This window comes from Myodes glareolus, chromosome 7 (assembly GCF_982192425.1).
Source record: "Myodes glareolus chromosome 7, mMyoGla1.1, whole genome shotgun sequence".
Classification (NCBI taxonomy): domain Eukaryota; kingdom Metazoa; phylum Chordata; class Mammalia; order Rodentia; family Cricetidae; genus Myodes; species Myodes glareolus.
In genome coordinates, this window is record NC_142032.1 from 65,953,501 (window position 1) to 65,970,578 (window position 17,078).

The 17,078-nt window shown below is 45.7% G+C and overlaps 1 protein-coding gene across 1 annotated transcript in view; it reads left to right on the forward strand.

Moving 5' to 3' along the window:
• Tcerg1l (transcription elongation regulator 1 like) overlaps positions 1–17,078 on the forward strand; it is a 189,685-nt gene that overhangs the window by 130,823 nt on the left and 41,784 nt on the right. Inside the window, exons 7-8 of the mRNA XM_085693267.2 lie at positions 2,939–3,093; positions 14,916–14,985. Coding sequence (XP_085549393.2) covers positions 2,939–3,093; positions 14,916–14,985 — 225 coding nt within the window. The remainder of the gene's footprint in view (positions 1–2,938; positions 3,094–14,915; positions 14,986–17,078) is intronic.

Consider the following 17,078-nt stretch of genomic DNA (forward strand, 5'->3'; position numbering starts at 1 on the left):
TCGATCAAGGTGTCGCAAAGACGGAGAAGCCAAGCTCACACTAGAGGCGGATCTCCAAGGCTGCTTTCCAGTCCAGTGTCCCCTGTCTTTAGAGTCCGTTGTTCGGCTCTAGGTACAGTGAAAGACTAAAGTCAGATGCCAGATCCTAGGTGCCTATGGGACCCTGGGGTGCAATGACCTGCTGAGAGGATGGTGCCCCTCTGTCTGTCTGCAGAGGCAGACCTAAAGGAACAGACTCTGTTCTGCTGGAGACAAAAAAGAATGCAGAGAACTCAGGATGTTTCAAGAATTTCACACTCAGGCCAAGTCCAGTCAGGCTTCAAGAAGAAAAGATAATCCAAGTAAGACTTGTGAATGGCTTGACAGCCTCTGGGAGTTTCAATTCAGCCTGCTTCTGCAGACGCAACAAGCCGCCTGAAGCCTGGTTACAGCTGGGGAAGGGTCTAGGTTGGATCTTGCCTCCCACCACTCTTCCTTGTGGATCTCAATAGTAACCTGGTCTACTGTCCTCCAATCCCCAAAGAGCACAGCCCTGTGGTACCTAGTAGGGATTAAGAAGCAGCTTGGTGTGTGGCCAGTTGCTCAGTCCGTAGCGGAAGCCCTAACTAGGAGGAAGGATTATAGCTCCCATTAGGAGTTTGTATCTCTGCTGGCCACCCTGTCCGCGCAGCCCACTAAGGAACTACACTGTGTATGACCTACAGTATGTGTAATTATCTTTCACTTTGCACTAAATGCCCCAGTTTCTGTACTGCACAGCATATAGCCTCTCTCTAAGCCCTTGTGAGGAAGTCGGGGAACCTAGCTCATTGAGCCTGCCACAGGCCAAGGCAGTATGCAGGCAAGGCCTTGGGAATAGGACACAGTGCTCCTTCTCCATGCTTCCATTCCCCCTAGAAAGGTGGAAACTCAGAATAAAAGAACCTCCACTGCCTTTCCTAATTACAATGATGGTCAGGTGAGGCCTTCTCATTTTCTCTGAAAGGGCAAGGGCAAGCCCAAAGGTGGAGGACAGGAGGACAAGGGTTCTTCCCAGTATCACGACCAAGCCATGGTAGCTAAAGCTTCTGGACACATAGCTGATGACTTTGGGTGCTACTTAATGGGTGCTGACACCAACCTGTTGGTCTCCTAGGGCAAATCCCCATCAGTTGGTCTACAAAGACTAACTTCTAAAGGTTGTGGAGTTCAGTCACCAGCTAGTGCTGGAGAAAGTGGCCCCTTTGATGCGTTTATTACTGGAGAGAAATGAACTATGGATAAAGGCATTTCTGGACAGCCACACAAGGGTTACCACAGAGCCAGTCTCCAGACTGCTCTGTCCTGGGTCCTGGCTAGAGATGCCTCAGAGAAGCAGAGTCTAGACTAGAACATCATGGAAACATCAACAGTTAGCATGCCTGAAGGGGCAGCTCTCAGACCTAACTACGTCCTTGTCTATTTCAACTTTAGGAGGTCATGTGATTCTAGGCTTGTGGCTTTTTCTTCACCTTCAAGGCCAGTAACATGGTACCTCCCCGTTACTCTTCACATGTGAGAATGTGTCTGAGAATGTGTGTATGTGTGTGTGTGTGTGTGTGTGTGTGTGTGAGAGAGAGAGAGAGAGAGAGAGTGCATGTGTGTGAATGCACATGTATGCACATGTGAGCACATGCACATGTGCTTATGTGTGTTCTCTAATTCCATCCACAGTCTCTTGTCTCCTCCTTCCTCACAAGGAATCTATGAAGGTCTTTGGGGCCATTCTGTGACTTGGGACATTTCCCCATCTCAGGATCTTTATCTAAGTCCTTTTGTCACGTGAGGCTACCTAATTGTAGGTTCTGGGATCTGAATGTGGATAATTTGAAGACTGTCAGTCTGTCTGCCCCACTGTGGAACCTGGTCTGGTTCAGATATCTGGTGGGCCACCTCAGGTCATTAGGGTCCTACTTCATCCAGTTGCTAGCACATGGGACCCAGCCCTGGGCCCTCAGTGCAGCTCACGGAACAAAGCTAACTGGCCTGCACCTGGAGCAGCTGCTACTATACAAACACTCCCATCTAGCCTTCTAGGGTGATGTGTGAACAAGGTATTGAAGGCCCAGAAGTGTCTCACTGTACTCTCCAGGTGGCCAGGAGTCCTCTCTTGGACAGGGTTTTTGTATACATAGCCTGCCCTGCCCTCTCTGTGGAACAGAGAATCATGGGGAAGAACAAGAGGATACTATGGGAAGCTGAGGCCAGGGAGGGGGTGCCTTGCCCAAGGTAAGTTTTAAGGGATAGGAAACAGGCCTTAGTCAAGCTTGCTCTCTCTAGCTTCCTAAGAACAGGAGGCATAGACCAGAGCCAGTGGTCAGCCTTGGAGAAGGGCTCTCTTTTTCTGTGTCTATGTCTCATTCTCTCAAAGTGAGAAAACAATACACCAAACAATATACCATTTCTTCCTTTATTTTAGGAATCCATGTATGAAAGTATGGAGCTCCCATGAAAGTTGCTATGAAGTCCCATGAAGGGCTCAGTTGCTAGGCCAAAACGGTCCATTTATCGTCTCTTTGATGAATATACAGGATGGAATGGGAAAGGCAGTGAAATAGTCACCTGGAGCTGGGGACACAGGTGCCCAGGCCTGAGATAAAATATCACTGAGCTGAGTCAGGCAGTGTACTGCACTGGGGAGGGTATGGCTTTCTGTGGTCTTGGAAAGTATCTTGACCTTTCTGACCCTGGAATCCTTGCTGGTGACGAAATGGAAATAAGGCCTGTTAACCAAATGAGGGTGTGAGAAGGAGCACAGAGTGTTCCCAGGGAAGGGCTCTGCCATCATTTTGATGCCTACAGGAATGTCTTCATGACCTCTAGAGTTCAGTCCCAAAGGGCATTCTGAAAGAGGAGTGTGGGCGCCGCTCCTCACCAGGTGTCTCTGAAAGTGACTGAGGCGAGTTTTCAACTTTCGCAGGTGTGTGGTCTGGACAGGGGATGACCGGGTTTTCTTCTTCAACCCGACCATGCAGCTGTCAGTCTGGGAGAAGCCCATGGACCTGAAGAACCGGGGGGACCTCAAGAGGATCATCGAGGACCCACCCCACAAACGCAAGTTGGAGGCCTCAGCAAGTAATTAACAGGGGATGGGGTGGCCCTGTGGAAGAGCTATGCTCTCTCTGGGGGCAGGAGCAGGCACTGCTGCTGTTCATGGTTCTACTGGAGGAGGGGGGTCATACTGGAGTCATGTTGAGGACCGCAGACTCACACATTAAGTTTTCCTGGCGCTTCCCACTGAAAACTTGACCCTTTCAAGTGCTGGGCTTGGGCTTCACCTTGTATCCCATGAGGTCATCCATGCAGGGTCAGTGAAGATGGCCACTGGCTGTCCTTTGGCTTTCATTTCGTTCACCTGCTGATGGGCACTGGAGAGGAGATGTGGGCAAATGAGAGTGTGTTTCCTTTAACGCCGTGGATCATGATCATTCTAGCCCCTGGACCACGGAGGACATGGCTATATATTAATGGAAACCCACAGATGGGGGTGGGGCAAGGAGCTTTCTGTCCCATAGAGGGGACTGTTAGGTGAGGAGTTGGCGGGCTACTTCTGACCAACGAGCTTCTGAGTCCTATCTCACCAAGAGTGGGAGAAGAGCACCCAGTCCTGTGAGAGGCTCCTTGTCAGGGAAGCAGATGTATTTTTGTGAGTGGTGCATGCATGGGAAAGCCCTACTCCCCAAGCACACGGGTTAACAAAGCATCTTTCAAGAGGTGTGCTGGGGACTGAATATGTGTCACACACGCCGAACAAGAGTTCTGATTGCTGAACTGTACCCCTGGCTTCTTTTTACTTGTTATTTGAAAGCAGGGTCTCATTAAATTGCCTGGGCTGTCCTTGAACACTGGAGCCCTCAAAGGCTTTGCATTTTCAATTCCTCTGCCTCAGTTGTCCAAGTGGATGTGACTACAGGCTCACACCAGGCTAGACTCACCTTCCATGCTGAGAGTGGTTTATACACTCTGTAAAGGCAGAGTGGTGGGCATGGAATCTTGACATTTTAAAGGAAATTGTTGTTTAATTTTAGAATGTATTTTAAGGGCTTGATGTGATTTATTTTTTTCACAAGGGGACATCAGCTTGTTAAGTCAGAGCCAGTTAGAAGACTGCAAATAAACCCCTCTTAGCTTTTCACAGTACTACAGAGAAATAGGTGCTCTCAGAAAGCCGAACGTAGTTCTAAATGAATGAGAAAGAACAATGTAGCATTTCTATCTCACTTAAGCAGAATATTCTCCTGAGAGTTTTCCCAGCTGATAATGAGAAAATAAAGACGTCATAGGTGTATATTTCACTGGCGGGGGGGTGATGTTAAAATGTTCCTGTGTTCAGAGACGATGAAACTGGACTTTTGACTGTGGTTTTCCCTTTTGATGAAGTGACATCTTAATTAGAGGGGCATTTTCATCACCAGAGAGGCTTTCTAAGCCCTGCAGATCAATTGCTTCTGGCTCTCAGACAAGAGAAGGTGCACAGGTCAGAAAGTGCAGGAGGATTTCGTGTCCTCAGAGAAGCAGTTGGCATGGTTTTCCCTGGCAATGACCTTATTTGCTCCATGGATAGTGACGATGTTCTTTGCACCTTTTAAAAGATATGACTTCCAGAAACTTGTGTGTGCTCTTTTGATTTTGCCCCAAGGACCGACAGGAATGAGGAAGAAATGAGGTGATTAAGAGTTGAGTGCATGGTTCTCTTCTACTTCTGTTGTTTGGACCAAATCATGCCAGATGAAGAGACAGGGAGGTGTCTCCAGAACCTCTACAGGGTCATCTGGGGAGGGGGCCATGGCCTCAGTCACCCAAGCCAAGTAGGTCAGTGCTCCATTTTATCCCACCAACAGGGATCGTATTTTTTAGGGACAAATGCAGAGTCGTGTGTCAAGTCTCAAGGACACACCCAGGAATGTCTGAGTAGCGTAAATTGACATCACAACCTGGGCACATCTGGGGACAGCACAGCCTTGAGGTAGGCAGATAGATAGATAGATGATTGATAGATAGATAGATAGATAGATAGATAGATAGATAGATAGATAGATAGATAGATGATAGATAGATAGATGGTAGATAGATGATAGATAGATAGATAGATAGATAGATAGATAGATAGATAGATAGATAGATAGATAGATGAGAGAGAGAGAGAGAGAGAGAGAGAGAGAGAGAGAGAGAGAGAGAGGCAATTTTGAAATGTGTGACCACACCACAAGGACATTTTTACCTTTACGAGAAGATGAGATAGTAGGCATTTTTCTACACAATTCTAAAGCACATGCAAATTGCAAATGGCCTCCATTTTCAATTTCTAGTGTCCAGGTAGACTTGTACTCTGAGACCAGAGCTTCTAACTCCATGAGCCCTGGCAAGCATCTAGAGAAGAAGGTGTTTCTGGAAAATTAATTAAGGAAAGAGGGAGGAACTGGTGTCTCCAGCCCACATCAGCCTTGTGGCACTTTCTCTGGCTGCTGGGGGTGATGTGGCCTTGTTGGTGTAACAGGCTTCAGGGAGGTGGCTCTCAGTGGCATTTGTTTTATATTTTCTTCAGTTGGGATCCGGTCTGGATTGGAGTGTGTTGATAGATGTTTCTTTCTATTCTAAACAGAACAGTTTAGCACTCTGGTTGATCTGTCCATCCCACTGGTTTCCAGGAGGCAAATAAAATGAAAAGTGAACTTTGTACAATGCCAGCCACATTAACTGACATCAGGCTCTCTCTCTCTCTCTCTGTGTGTGTGTGTGTGTGTGTGTGTGTGTGTGTGTGTGGAGAGAGAGAGAGAGAGAGAGAGAGAGAGAGAGAGAGAGAGAGAATGTGTGGATGTGAGTCCATGTGGACATGAGAGTATGCGTGTGTGAGAGGAGAGAAGAGAGTATGAGTTTGGTGTGTAAGTATGGAAATGCTTATGTATATGAACATGTTTGAGTATGTGGGAGACAAAGAGAATAGGTAATATATAATAAAGAATGTGCATGTGTGTGAGTATATGTGAATGTGTGTAAATGTACATGAATCTTCATGTGTATGTATGTGTATATGTATATGAATGTTTGTGTGTGTGTGGATATACATGTTTATGTGTATGTGAGTGTTTATATATATATATTAATATATAAGCATATGTGCATATAATTATACGTGTATGTATTTGTGTGTTTGGGAGTGTTTGTGTATGCATGTGTGTATGTTTAGATGAGTATGTGTGTATAGTATGTGTTTGTGTGTATGTGAATATATGAGTATACATGTGTATATATGTGAATATGCATGTACATGTATTTATGTGATATATTTGTATATCAATATGTATATGGTATGTGTAAATGTGAGTATGCACATATTTCTGTGTTTATAAGCATGTCCATATGAGAGTGCATGTGTGTATATGAATATGTGTATATGTGTTTATATGAATATGTGTATATGTGTTTATGTATGTATGGGTATGCACTTGTGTGTGTGTGTGTGTGTGTGAACACATGTGTGTGTGTCTGTGTGTGCAATGTGACATTCATGATGTTACCCAGGGATGTATGAGCTCTCAGGATCAGTCAGCTTACTGAGTATAACTCAAGTACTTATCCTTTGACATTCAGCAGGGAAGGAGGGAATCCACCTTTTCATTCTTTTGGCCTTGCTAAGGGATTCCAGAGAAGATCCAAATTACTATCTAATTACCTTATAATGCATCCAGATGTTTTACGGTTCTGCAGTTGAACGAAAGTGAAATGAGAAGCAGAGGCCTCCCCATTGCTACACTCTAGGATTGAACAAGCTCCTCCCATCAGAGGCGCTCACATTTGTCTCTCCATCAGACTGTTCATGTTCATCAAGCCTAGGGGAGGTGCAGTTCTTTCTGTGCTAATCAGTAGCAACAATGTCCACTCCTACTGTGAAAGGCTAGGACTCTCTTTGTCACATGGCCAGTGCACTGGCAGCATTATGTCCTTACATCCCACCTGCCATGTTCACAGAGTGCATCCTGTTCCTGTCCTGGGAGGTCCTTTCATTGGATGGTCTAATAGAGTAAAACATTCAGAGCGTATTAAATACCTGGCTGTTGAGCGCCTCCTCTGAGGTAGAGGAGAACAGGAAGTCAGACAGTGATCATTCCATCCTTCCTCCTGTTCTATCTCCTCCCAGTGGCTGAAGAGAACAGGAAGCCTGGGTCAGGACAGAAGCAGAAGGCATCCTCTTGGCAGAGGATGGAGAGAAATGTTTAACAAGAAGCTTCCATACTTGGTTCTAGAAATTCTCACAGTCCTACAGGACGGCACCACAGGATTTGGGCATGAATTGTTAATATAATTAACTGCCAAAAATTGTCCTACAATGAAACAAAAGACCAGATTTCAGTACCAGAGTGCAGAAATCCAATGTTCATATCCTGAGTGCTAGCAAGGCATGTCCTCTCCGAGGCTCTGGGGAATATCTGCTTCCACCTCCTTTCTAACATATATTAACTCATATATTAACACACACACACACACACACATATATATATATATATATATATATACACTCACATACACATAAACATGTATACCTATATACACACAAACATTTATATACATATTCACATATATCCATCAGTGGTCTTCTGATTTTCTTGGTCCATTTTTCCTTTCTGCATCTTCAAAATAACAGGGAGGCATCTCTGGTCTTTCTGAAATCTTCTTTAGGCACTTTTCATTATCCAAGGCTACTTGCATGGTATAGGACAATCTCCATCGCTAGGTAAACTGTGTAGAAACTCTGAGTCTCCTCTCTGAGTGACCTAACACATTTCCAGGCTTTTGGTGAGGTTGGTGACATTGTTGGGAGGTATCTTTGCTTTCTATGATCTATGTCCCTACTTTACAGAGGAAGGGGTGCAGAACAAGTGTCTTGCTGAGTTCATGGGTCTATCAGATGTGGGATCAGGAATTGAAGGTTGGTGGGTCTCACCTGAAGCTGAAGAAGAGCTGCCTGGTCAGATCTCACAGGAGAAATTGGGTACAGGTAGCCTTGGCTAACAATCCCTTTTCCCTTCTGGGCAAAGGAGACAAACAAGAGCTCACTCAGCTTCAATTGCTGTACAAATATTTTAGTCATTTATATTCAGGATAAATGGGGACTCACAGTGACATGCATTTCACTAAGTAGGATATAAAATCATCCTGAGGGTAAACACAGCTGTGGCTGGTGAAGGGGCTGCTTCCCAGGCATCCTGTGGCCGAGACAGTGTGTACTGGGTCTCTGCATCACAAAGGGACCAGGTGGCCACTGAAAGGGAAATGCTGGAACCCTCCCAAAAGTGTAAGGGCATGCTTCATTAGCTCAAGAAGAATTGGGCTAACTGTGGGGGGTTCTGGCTAGGGACTCCAGCTGCTCAGCTCTGTGTGAGGAGCTGAAGTTTATTTACAGTGGAGTTGAGTTCTGTATGTATACCTTTTGTATCAGCCAGGACTCTGACTGATGCTTGCACAGTGGAGACAACAGGAGCCTTGTTTTCTGAGATCCCTTCCAATGGCTAAATTGGTCAATCTCCGTATGTGACACCAAATAAGAAGGGGGAGGAAGCCATGTTCTCTTGGGAGAGCCCCCCATGGACTTTAGGAAGAAGCTGAAGACAGAATGCAGTGTGGGTCTTCAGCTAGGAAAGGAACAAATCAAGTCAAGAGAAACTGACACTGGTGAGGAGGTCTTAGGAGGTTGTCATAACACCTTCTTCATGGCTGTGTTTGGCCTGCATTCATCAGGCAAGGCTAATGGGCAGTTCAGGAATGAGCTGTGTTAGTTAGCCCCCATTCCTCAATAGAAGAAAGAATAGGTGTAACTCTCCGTGTTTCCAGCCGCTGCCTCTTACATGGAACCACACAAGCCTTAGTCAGTCTGGCTTCTCAGAACCAAACTTTCACCCACTTCTCACCAAGCATAAGAAAGAAGGAGAAAAGAAGGGGGAGGGAGAAGGGGAAGGGAAGGAAGAGGGAATAGTTTTCTAAACCAATCATTTATATGTATGTATATGTGTGTGTGTGTGTGTGTGTGTGTGTGTGTGTGTGTGTGTGTGTGTATAAATTGAGGTTAATCAAGCCCAGGCTTGACACTTGGCATTGCCTCTAATCAAAAGCACATGCAGATCAGAAAGCCATGCTAAGGGTATGGAAACCAAGCACAACAAGCATCCAGGCCAGTGGCCTTGATCTCCCTTGAGATAGGGCTGATGACACCGGATGTCACATATGGGGTACAAGCATAAGGAATGTTGCAGGTCTTGAGGCAAGAGGAGCAGACCAATTTGGGGACCTAATCACCCATTTCTGGGCTAAGAAGAGGAAGGCTGGAAGGGACACTGTGGCATTAGAGCATAGGATATGGATAGGACACTTGTTGACGCCTTTGACAGTCATCTTGGAGATGTGCCTTCCATGATCTCTACCACAATGCCAAGCTTCCGTCTCGAATGTCAGCAAGGAACTCAGGTCAACCAAACAAAACATCCCATAGAAATCCACCTTCTGAATGGGCGGCCTCTAGGGTAACATCAGCTCCCAGTTAGGCCATGCTCTTTCTTAGCATGAGCTTCTTTGTCATTGCATTGGTCCCTTAATTCAAATGTGCCCTGGGAGCAGGAGAAGAGAGTGCTCGCACCTGTGGGTGTCTGGCTGCATCTGCAGATGGACCAGCTGCACAGTGGGCTCACTCTGACTGTGTCCTTCTCCCTGGCTTTTGTCCCTGCTGCAAGCTGGCTTACCACTCCGCTGGCAGCCGTCTCAATTCTTTATGGTCTCTGTTACCAAAGGACCATTGCTTTTCCTAGAGAGACAGAAGGAAGGTGTATTAGTATCAGATAAGGTACTAGTAGACAAAAGAAAGGACCGTCCAAGTCAGCTTGGTGTGCCAATCCATTTACTGTGGTTGCTTACGTGGGCAGCCACACAGTAGCCAGTCCTCTGGGCAACCTACGGACAGTTGCACGAATGAAGAGTCCCACTCCAGTCAATTGTTTCTCTCATATATAATCTCAGGAAGGGAGGAAATCGTGAAGGGAGGACGTTAGAAAGGTCTCTTGAAGGTCCCATGAGTATTTTAAGGCTCTCCCTCCACAAAGAAATTTGAATAGGCTCAGGGTCATGAGCATGCTCACAACTACACTTCAAGATAGTGGTGGGCATGCCCAGCAGGGAGGACTGATCCCTTTCCTATAGCTTTTAAATTTTCACACCTTCTTCTATTATGTTCCCTGATGTCTCTGAAGCTTTGGAAAGGGATGATACACACACACACACACACACACACACACACACACACACACACTCACACATTTCCTCCCACTCAGAACTGAGCATCAGGTTACTAAGCCACACCAACAGCGCACATAGACACTTGTTCCCAGCAGTTTCAGACATCATGAATGAAACCTCTGCTCTAACTGCTGCCCACTGTCAAAATAAGGCTCTTTGGAAGGCTCTTTGGACAGTGAACTGACAGCAGCAATCTCCATACAAAAACAAACCATGTTTGGAGGAGTTTGACAGGCTCGTTGCATCTATTTAACGTAATAGCAGAAGCCGCTTCTCTGAGGTCTGTAATTTCTCCAGTCTCAGGCCCTTTTTCCTGAATTATAGTACCAAACACGGGTTCCTGCCTGTAGCCCAGGCCTAAACTCCAACCAAAAAATACCTGGTTGTTCCTTTAATGGTCACAGCACTGTTGGGCTCATGGACGCACCTTACCTGGAGTGTTGACAGGGAGGAGTGGTTGCCTCTTCCTCTACAGCCTGCGACCATGTGGAATGCAGGTACACATCACACGCCAAGGATCGCGCTTGAATGCACGGCTGCCTCACTGGCCACTATTTAATTCCGTGATTCTCTATTAAGTTTCAACCACAGACTGTACCTGACACACATGTACATAGAGTAATCCCTCCGCTCCCAGAAAGAAACACTGTCTCAGAGATACAGGGGATTTAATGCTGACTAAGAAACCATAGTCTATGAGTTATGTAACTTAGCATGTGTTTGTTTATGTCAGTACATACCCACAGATTCACAAGAATGTCTATTGTGTAATTCCATATTATTGGAATTGCTATATCATCAGGTGCATGCCTTTTCAATTTTCAATATTGTGAAGTCTTCCTCGGAAGGGATCAATCCATCAATACACACTCCCACGGATGCACTCTGTACCAGCGCTGTACATCACCAGAACTTAATGTAAAGCCATTCCTTATTTCAGTTGGCATTTCTTTAATTCCGAGTGATTCCCAGAGGTTTGTTGCCATTTGTTTTGTGTTTCTGGGAATACATTCATGTTTGTCTTTCTCACTGAATTATAGGGACTCCTGTAAATTAGGGGATTAATGTGTTTGACTATCATATCTTTCCAGTATTTTTCCTGAGCTCTGATCTTTTCCATAAGACAGTTTGTTCGTGATTTTTTTATTCTGAGAAAATATATGTAGCATACAGCTCGCCGGTTAGCCATCTTAAAATGTGCATTTAGTGGCATTAAGTTTATTTACAGCATTGTATGCCATCACCACTAGCTATTCCTGGAGCTTTTCCTCCTTCTCAGACAGAAGCTCTGTCAGAGTTTGGCAGTATCTCCCTGTGCGCTCCTACCCTTGGCTCCAGGCATTCTCTCACAAAGCCCAGAAAAGGATTTCAGATCCTCTGAAGCTGGAGTACAGGCTGTTGTGAGCCACATGACGTGGTTGCTGGGAACCGAACTGCTGTCCTGTGTAAGAGCGGTATGCACGCTTACCTACCAAGCCATCTCCCCAGCCTCTGCCCCGCCTCCCATGTTGGCTGTATAGGACAGCATTGTGAGGTCTAGTGTCCCAAGCTTCCTCTTCCCTTTGCAGGAAGGCTTTTTGTGCTCTCAGCCGTCCATGTCTGATCTGAGTGGAGTCAGCCTGTGGGATTCCTTCAGACAAGACTTTTAAGTTTTTTCCTGTTTCTCTGTGTGCTTTGTAAACCAGTTCAATGAGATAATCTAGGCACTTTCAGGTGGTAACTCCATGAGGTTTTTTTCCCCTTATTTTTGGGGAACTGATGACCCAGCTGGCTGGTTCACACCATCTCTGTTCATGGGAACTTCATGCCGTATGTTGTTTTCTTTGGACTTGGTCACAGCTCTTCCTATTCCATCATCCCTAAAGTCAGCAGAGGACAGCAAGCTCTCCCTATCCCAGCACTGCCCTCGTGAGTAGCAGTGCTCCCAGGCTCCCAGGTGTGAAGCGGATGATTCCAGTCAGTGGCAATGGCAGAGACCAACCTGATAGACCTATTTTGTATGGCTTTCCATTTGATACTGTACTTTTAAAGACAGTCAAACTTGAAAATATTGTCCTCTGTGATTTAGGAATTTTTATACCAGGACAAAAAATGGTCTACTCATCTTGAGATGATTCAAAATAATCAAAAGGCCTCCCAAACAATAACCAACATTTTCACTATCTTGAATAGTATCTATTTAATTATTGGTTAGCCTATGCGTTTAAGGTCATTACTGATCACGGTCTCTCTGGAGTGTGCTGGGGTGAAATAGTAGAGCTGCCCCCATCTCTCATGATGATCTGCCACTGCTAGTCTTCTCATCCCTAAGTGAGGTTATGGCAAAGACAAGTGGATATCAACTGGTTGGTCACTTGTCACAGTCAAACTAGAATCATACCCTTGATATACAGGCAGGAGAAGTACTTAGAAGACATGTGCAGTCTCATGGTGAACCAGAAGTGTCTGGAATCTGGGCCTCTTATCCGACATCCCACATCAAGAGCAGACTATGTATGAATAGAAAGACTGGTGTCACATGGTTAGCTGAGGTACTCCTAGGATCCAAAATGCAGGGAATAAAAGGCGTAGAGTTTGATATTTGTATTTATTTTTAATTAATAGAAATTTCACATATGAGCATAATGTATCTTGGTCAAGTCCAATCCCTCATTCCTTTCTATCCAATCTCACCCCTGTCACTACCTTTCCCTCCCATTTGCAAATCAAGATAACCCATAGAGTCCACTAGTACTGCCAGTGTGCTCACGGGTGTAAGACCTTCTACAGACACATAGATAGCCTCTCAGGGGACACATCCCTGAAGAAAACTGACTCTTTGTCTCTCAAGCAGTCATCAGTTGCCCATAGCTTCTCATCTACGGGGTGGTACTTCCTGACACCCCCCACTCCATGATGGTATTTTGTCTGACTTGGTCTTGTACAGATCTTATGCATATGGTCACAGCCCAGGTTAGTTCATATGGTCCATTTTGTTCAGAAAACAGTTTCACTTTAGTCATTCACCACCTCTGGCCACCGCCTCTGGCCACTACTTCTGGCCTCTGCATTCTCGTCCAGCCCCTTTCCGTGGTGACTGGAGACCTTTGGATGTTTAGTATTGTATCCCAGTTAGGGTTCAGTGCTCCACCATCTCTTAGTCTCTGCACTTTGGCCAACTGTGGGGATTTGTGTTAATTACTACTAAAAAAGAAAGCTTCTTTGTGAGTGTGAAAAGATGTATTTTTCTATGGGATCAACCATAAGTCTTGAGGAGTCATTTTAATATTATGCCAGTTTGGCAGAATAACAGTAATAGGTTCTAGGACCTAATTAACTTTGGGTTCTTGGCCTCATTAATGGCACCAGGAACAAGTTATGTCTTATGGAGTAAGTCTTAAATCCAATTTGAAAGCGATTGGTTGCTTCTATGACATCCATGTCATTATTGCACTAATTGACCTATCTTGCTGGGCTGGCTATTATTGCATATGGAAGGGTTCATAACAGGATAAGAGTATTGACTACTTTTCTACTCTAGTAACATGCATAGTAACTTCAACACTATGAAAGGTAGCCCTCATAGAGATGAAACTTCCCGGTCGGCACCTAATGGTAAATGTAATATCTTAAAAGAAAAGATAGGAAGGTTCAAGTAGGAAGACCAGGAGTTCAAAGACCACCTTGGCTACATATCTTGGCATGAGGTAGGGCCCTGAAATCACTATCCTGTGAGTTTAACACTTGTTTAGAGCAGGGACATTAGGCCTTTCAGAAATGACAAGACAATACACAGCAACTGATGGGAGGGTGTGACCCAGGTAGAAGTGTGGGGACCTAGAGGTGCACTCTGCCAAGCCAACTCCACCCTTCCTCCACTGTCAGCACTACGACTGTCTTATAGAGATGGTGTGTTTGAGAGTGTAGAGAGGCAGAGGGGAAAACAGGCTAGGCTACCTCTTGTTTTACTGGGATCAAAGTTCATGCAATGGGTCAGAATTGACAAGGCTCTAAAACCATCTCTCATTCATTCCTGCTCTTTCACAGTCATATTGGAAACGCCAGGGCACCAGCACACATCTGCCATTCTCTCATTTCATGCAGTAATCCCAGAGCTGCACCACGTAGCTTGAAAACAGTAACACATCTTTCAAATGGTCGGGCTTTGGAAAAAGGTGTTCTGTGATAAAGATCATATGGTATGCCAGAAGGGCCTGTTGCTCTTGTGGGGGATGGAGGAAAGCCCTGGCTACCAGGAGACCAATAAGGAGAAGCTACCACTTCAGTGGCCAACTGACAGAGAAGCAGTGTTCATACCTGCTTGGGAAGGGTTGATCTTGCAGGTAGAGCAATGCTTTTTTTTTTTTAATCTTATTTCTCATACAGAGGCCTTGTGACCGCTGGAGGCACAGGACCTAGAGATGGCCTCTTTGACATCAACAGTTAGGTTGATGTCAAAGTCAAGTATCTTTTCTGATATTACTAAAATTCAAAGGAATATGTACCAAAGAAAGCAAGCTCATAGTAGTAATGTCAGTGTCTCAGAGAAATCCAATTTCCTGATTTTTAGGTGGGCTGCTGGCTTCCAGAGTACTAAGACTGACTCTTCAGCTGTGTTAATGTGATGTTTCTTTCAGCTGAAAGCAGCGATGGATCCAGTTCAGAAGATGGCAGTGAGGACCAAAGTGTGAAAACTAAGAGGAATAGGTAGGTGGCTTTGTCCTATCCTATTTTGTCTGCCCTTGATGCTTTGGTGGCGTGAAAAGAAAGCATTTTGACTACACTGACTTAAGCAAAAAAAATTAGTTTAACTATGAAGCAGATGCCATGGGTTATCTCTTGACATCTGCTCTGGATATTTCACTGAAGTTCAGGGGCATGTACTCAGCTTCCAGAACCCCATGGAAGAGGCCATAGTGGCCCCCTACTCAGGGCATACCTGTGTTGTGTAAAATACTACGTCAAGGCAGGCAGTTCTGTCTGGATATTTCCTCTCTGGGTCTTGCTTGCCATCCATCCGGTCCTTGTCTTATAAGTTCTGGAAGTGAAGCTGTGGACCTGTCTGCGAAACTACAGGTGGTACTTGGTGACATGTAGGTGTCTATCAAACTAGCTTGTCACTGCATGGCTGCATGTGTGGGATAGAACATTTGTCCTTTCCTTTTTGGTGTCTCTCACAAGGTCACTGGTCTGTCCTCTGTATACTGAACAACACACACACAGGGGATATGGTGGGACAGTAAAGGTGCCTAAGCCCTCAGAAGAGGACAGAGGGAAGGAAGGATATGGCTGCAGGCATCTTTGTGGGCTGAGAAGAGTGGTGGTGAATCTCAGATGCCAAGCAGTGCATCTCAGGCTACGACATGAACTTAGTTGTCCTGGGCCTCGGTAGGACCTGAATGGATATCCCACTGACACCTGTGGCTTTCTTGTGCCCATCAAGTCCCTTCACCTGCCTCTGGCTTCTGTATCAGCTCCCCTCATTATCTCCCCAGGCCCGGACCAGAAATTCAAAGGCGTTGGTCAAACATGTTGGCAACATTTTCTCTTTTAAAATTGTCCCTTAGTAGAAGAAGCAGACACTTGGCATAACAAAAAATGAAATATCTTATTTCAGAACCATTATCCATTTTCACCTCCTTGGTCCTTCATCCTGAGATATTTTGGTAAACAAAAGGTTTGTGAGGAAACTAGATGCTGGGCCAGCGTGTCTCTGACAACTGGAATTAAGCTTCTAGCTGGATTCTTCTCTCCAGTGAATGCCGCAGTTAGGTTGGAAGGAGACCTAACTAAGTTCAGAACTGAGAAGAAACCCACAAAACTTTCCAGAACTGTGAAGGGTAAAGGCGGGACACTATCGTAGAGGCTGGACACTGTCATCCAGCAGGGGATGATTTCTCTCATCTCTGGTCTCTTGCTGCTGTGCCTCCCTCTGGAGGTGGTGTTGGGTCTGTGAAGGACCCACTGCTATGAAGTAGACACAGAACTCTGTGGGACCCTAGGGCCGAGCCTCTCCTCCCAGTCTTGAGGGCCTCTACTTTCTGACTGCCTTAGCTCTTGCCTTTAAGAGGTTACTTCCTGGGAAGGTCAAAGAAATACCTGTGAGGCCACAGGAGATTTTTTATCCAGGATCTTTGATGGTTCAAGAGTTCAAGAACTGGGAGGAAGGGCAGGCAGCCTTTTGACATTCTTGTCTACAGCATGACTGTCAGCCAAGCTGTCCCAGCTGGTGTGTGCACAAGTGCCCTGAGTTTGAAACCCGAGACAAGCTCCCCGTGGTGCCGGGGAAATGGACTGGCCTCGGATTCTGAGCAATTGGCATTTAAATAACAGCGACACATTAATTTTGGTTTTAATCATCTGAATGACTTCCAGAATTAAAAACTGACTTTGAAACAACAAGCACAGATGTTTCCCACAGAGCTGTTCCAGTTTCTGCAGTTGTGCGTGTCTACATCCACTGCAGCTGCGGGAGGGGCTGGTGCCTGTTGCGTGCGGCTGTGCCTCCAGGCTCACCAGGTACTCACCCGGGGCTGCCTTGGTGAGGCTGTGCCTGCCTAACACAATTCTGCAGAAAAAAAAAATATTCAGTAGCCAGGAAGCAGCCAGACTGAGGACCCAGCATATTCCAGAAAGCTCTGGAAATCATTCATTCCTGATCCAATGCACAGAGAGGGAGGTTGGGTAGGTCTGTATTATGTAGAAGTGGGGCCAGCTCTGTGCATGCAGAAGGCTAGTCTTCTCTGTGTGGCAGAAGGTAGGCCTCCTTGTGTTCACAGAAATTGAGTCCTTCCCTTGTG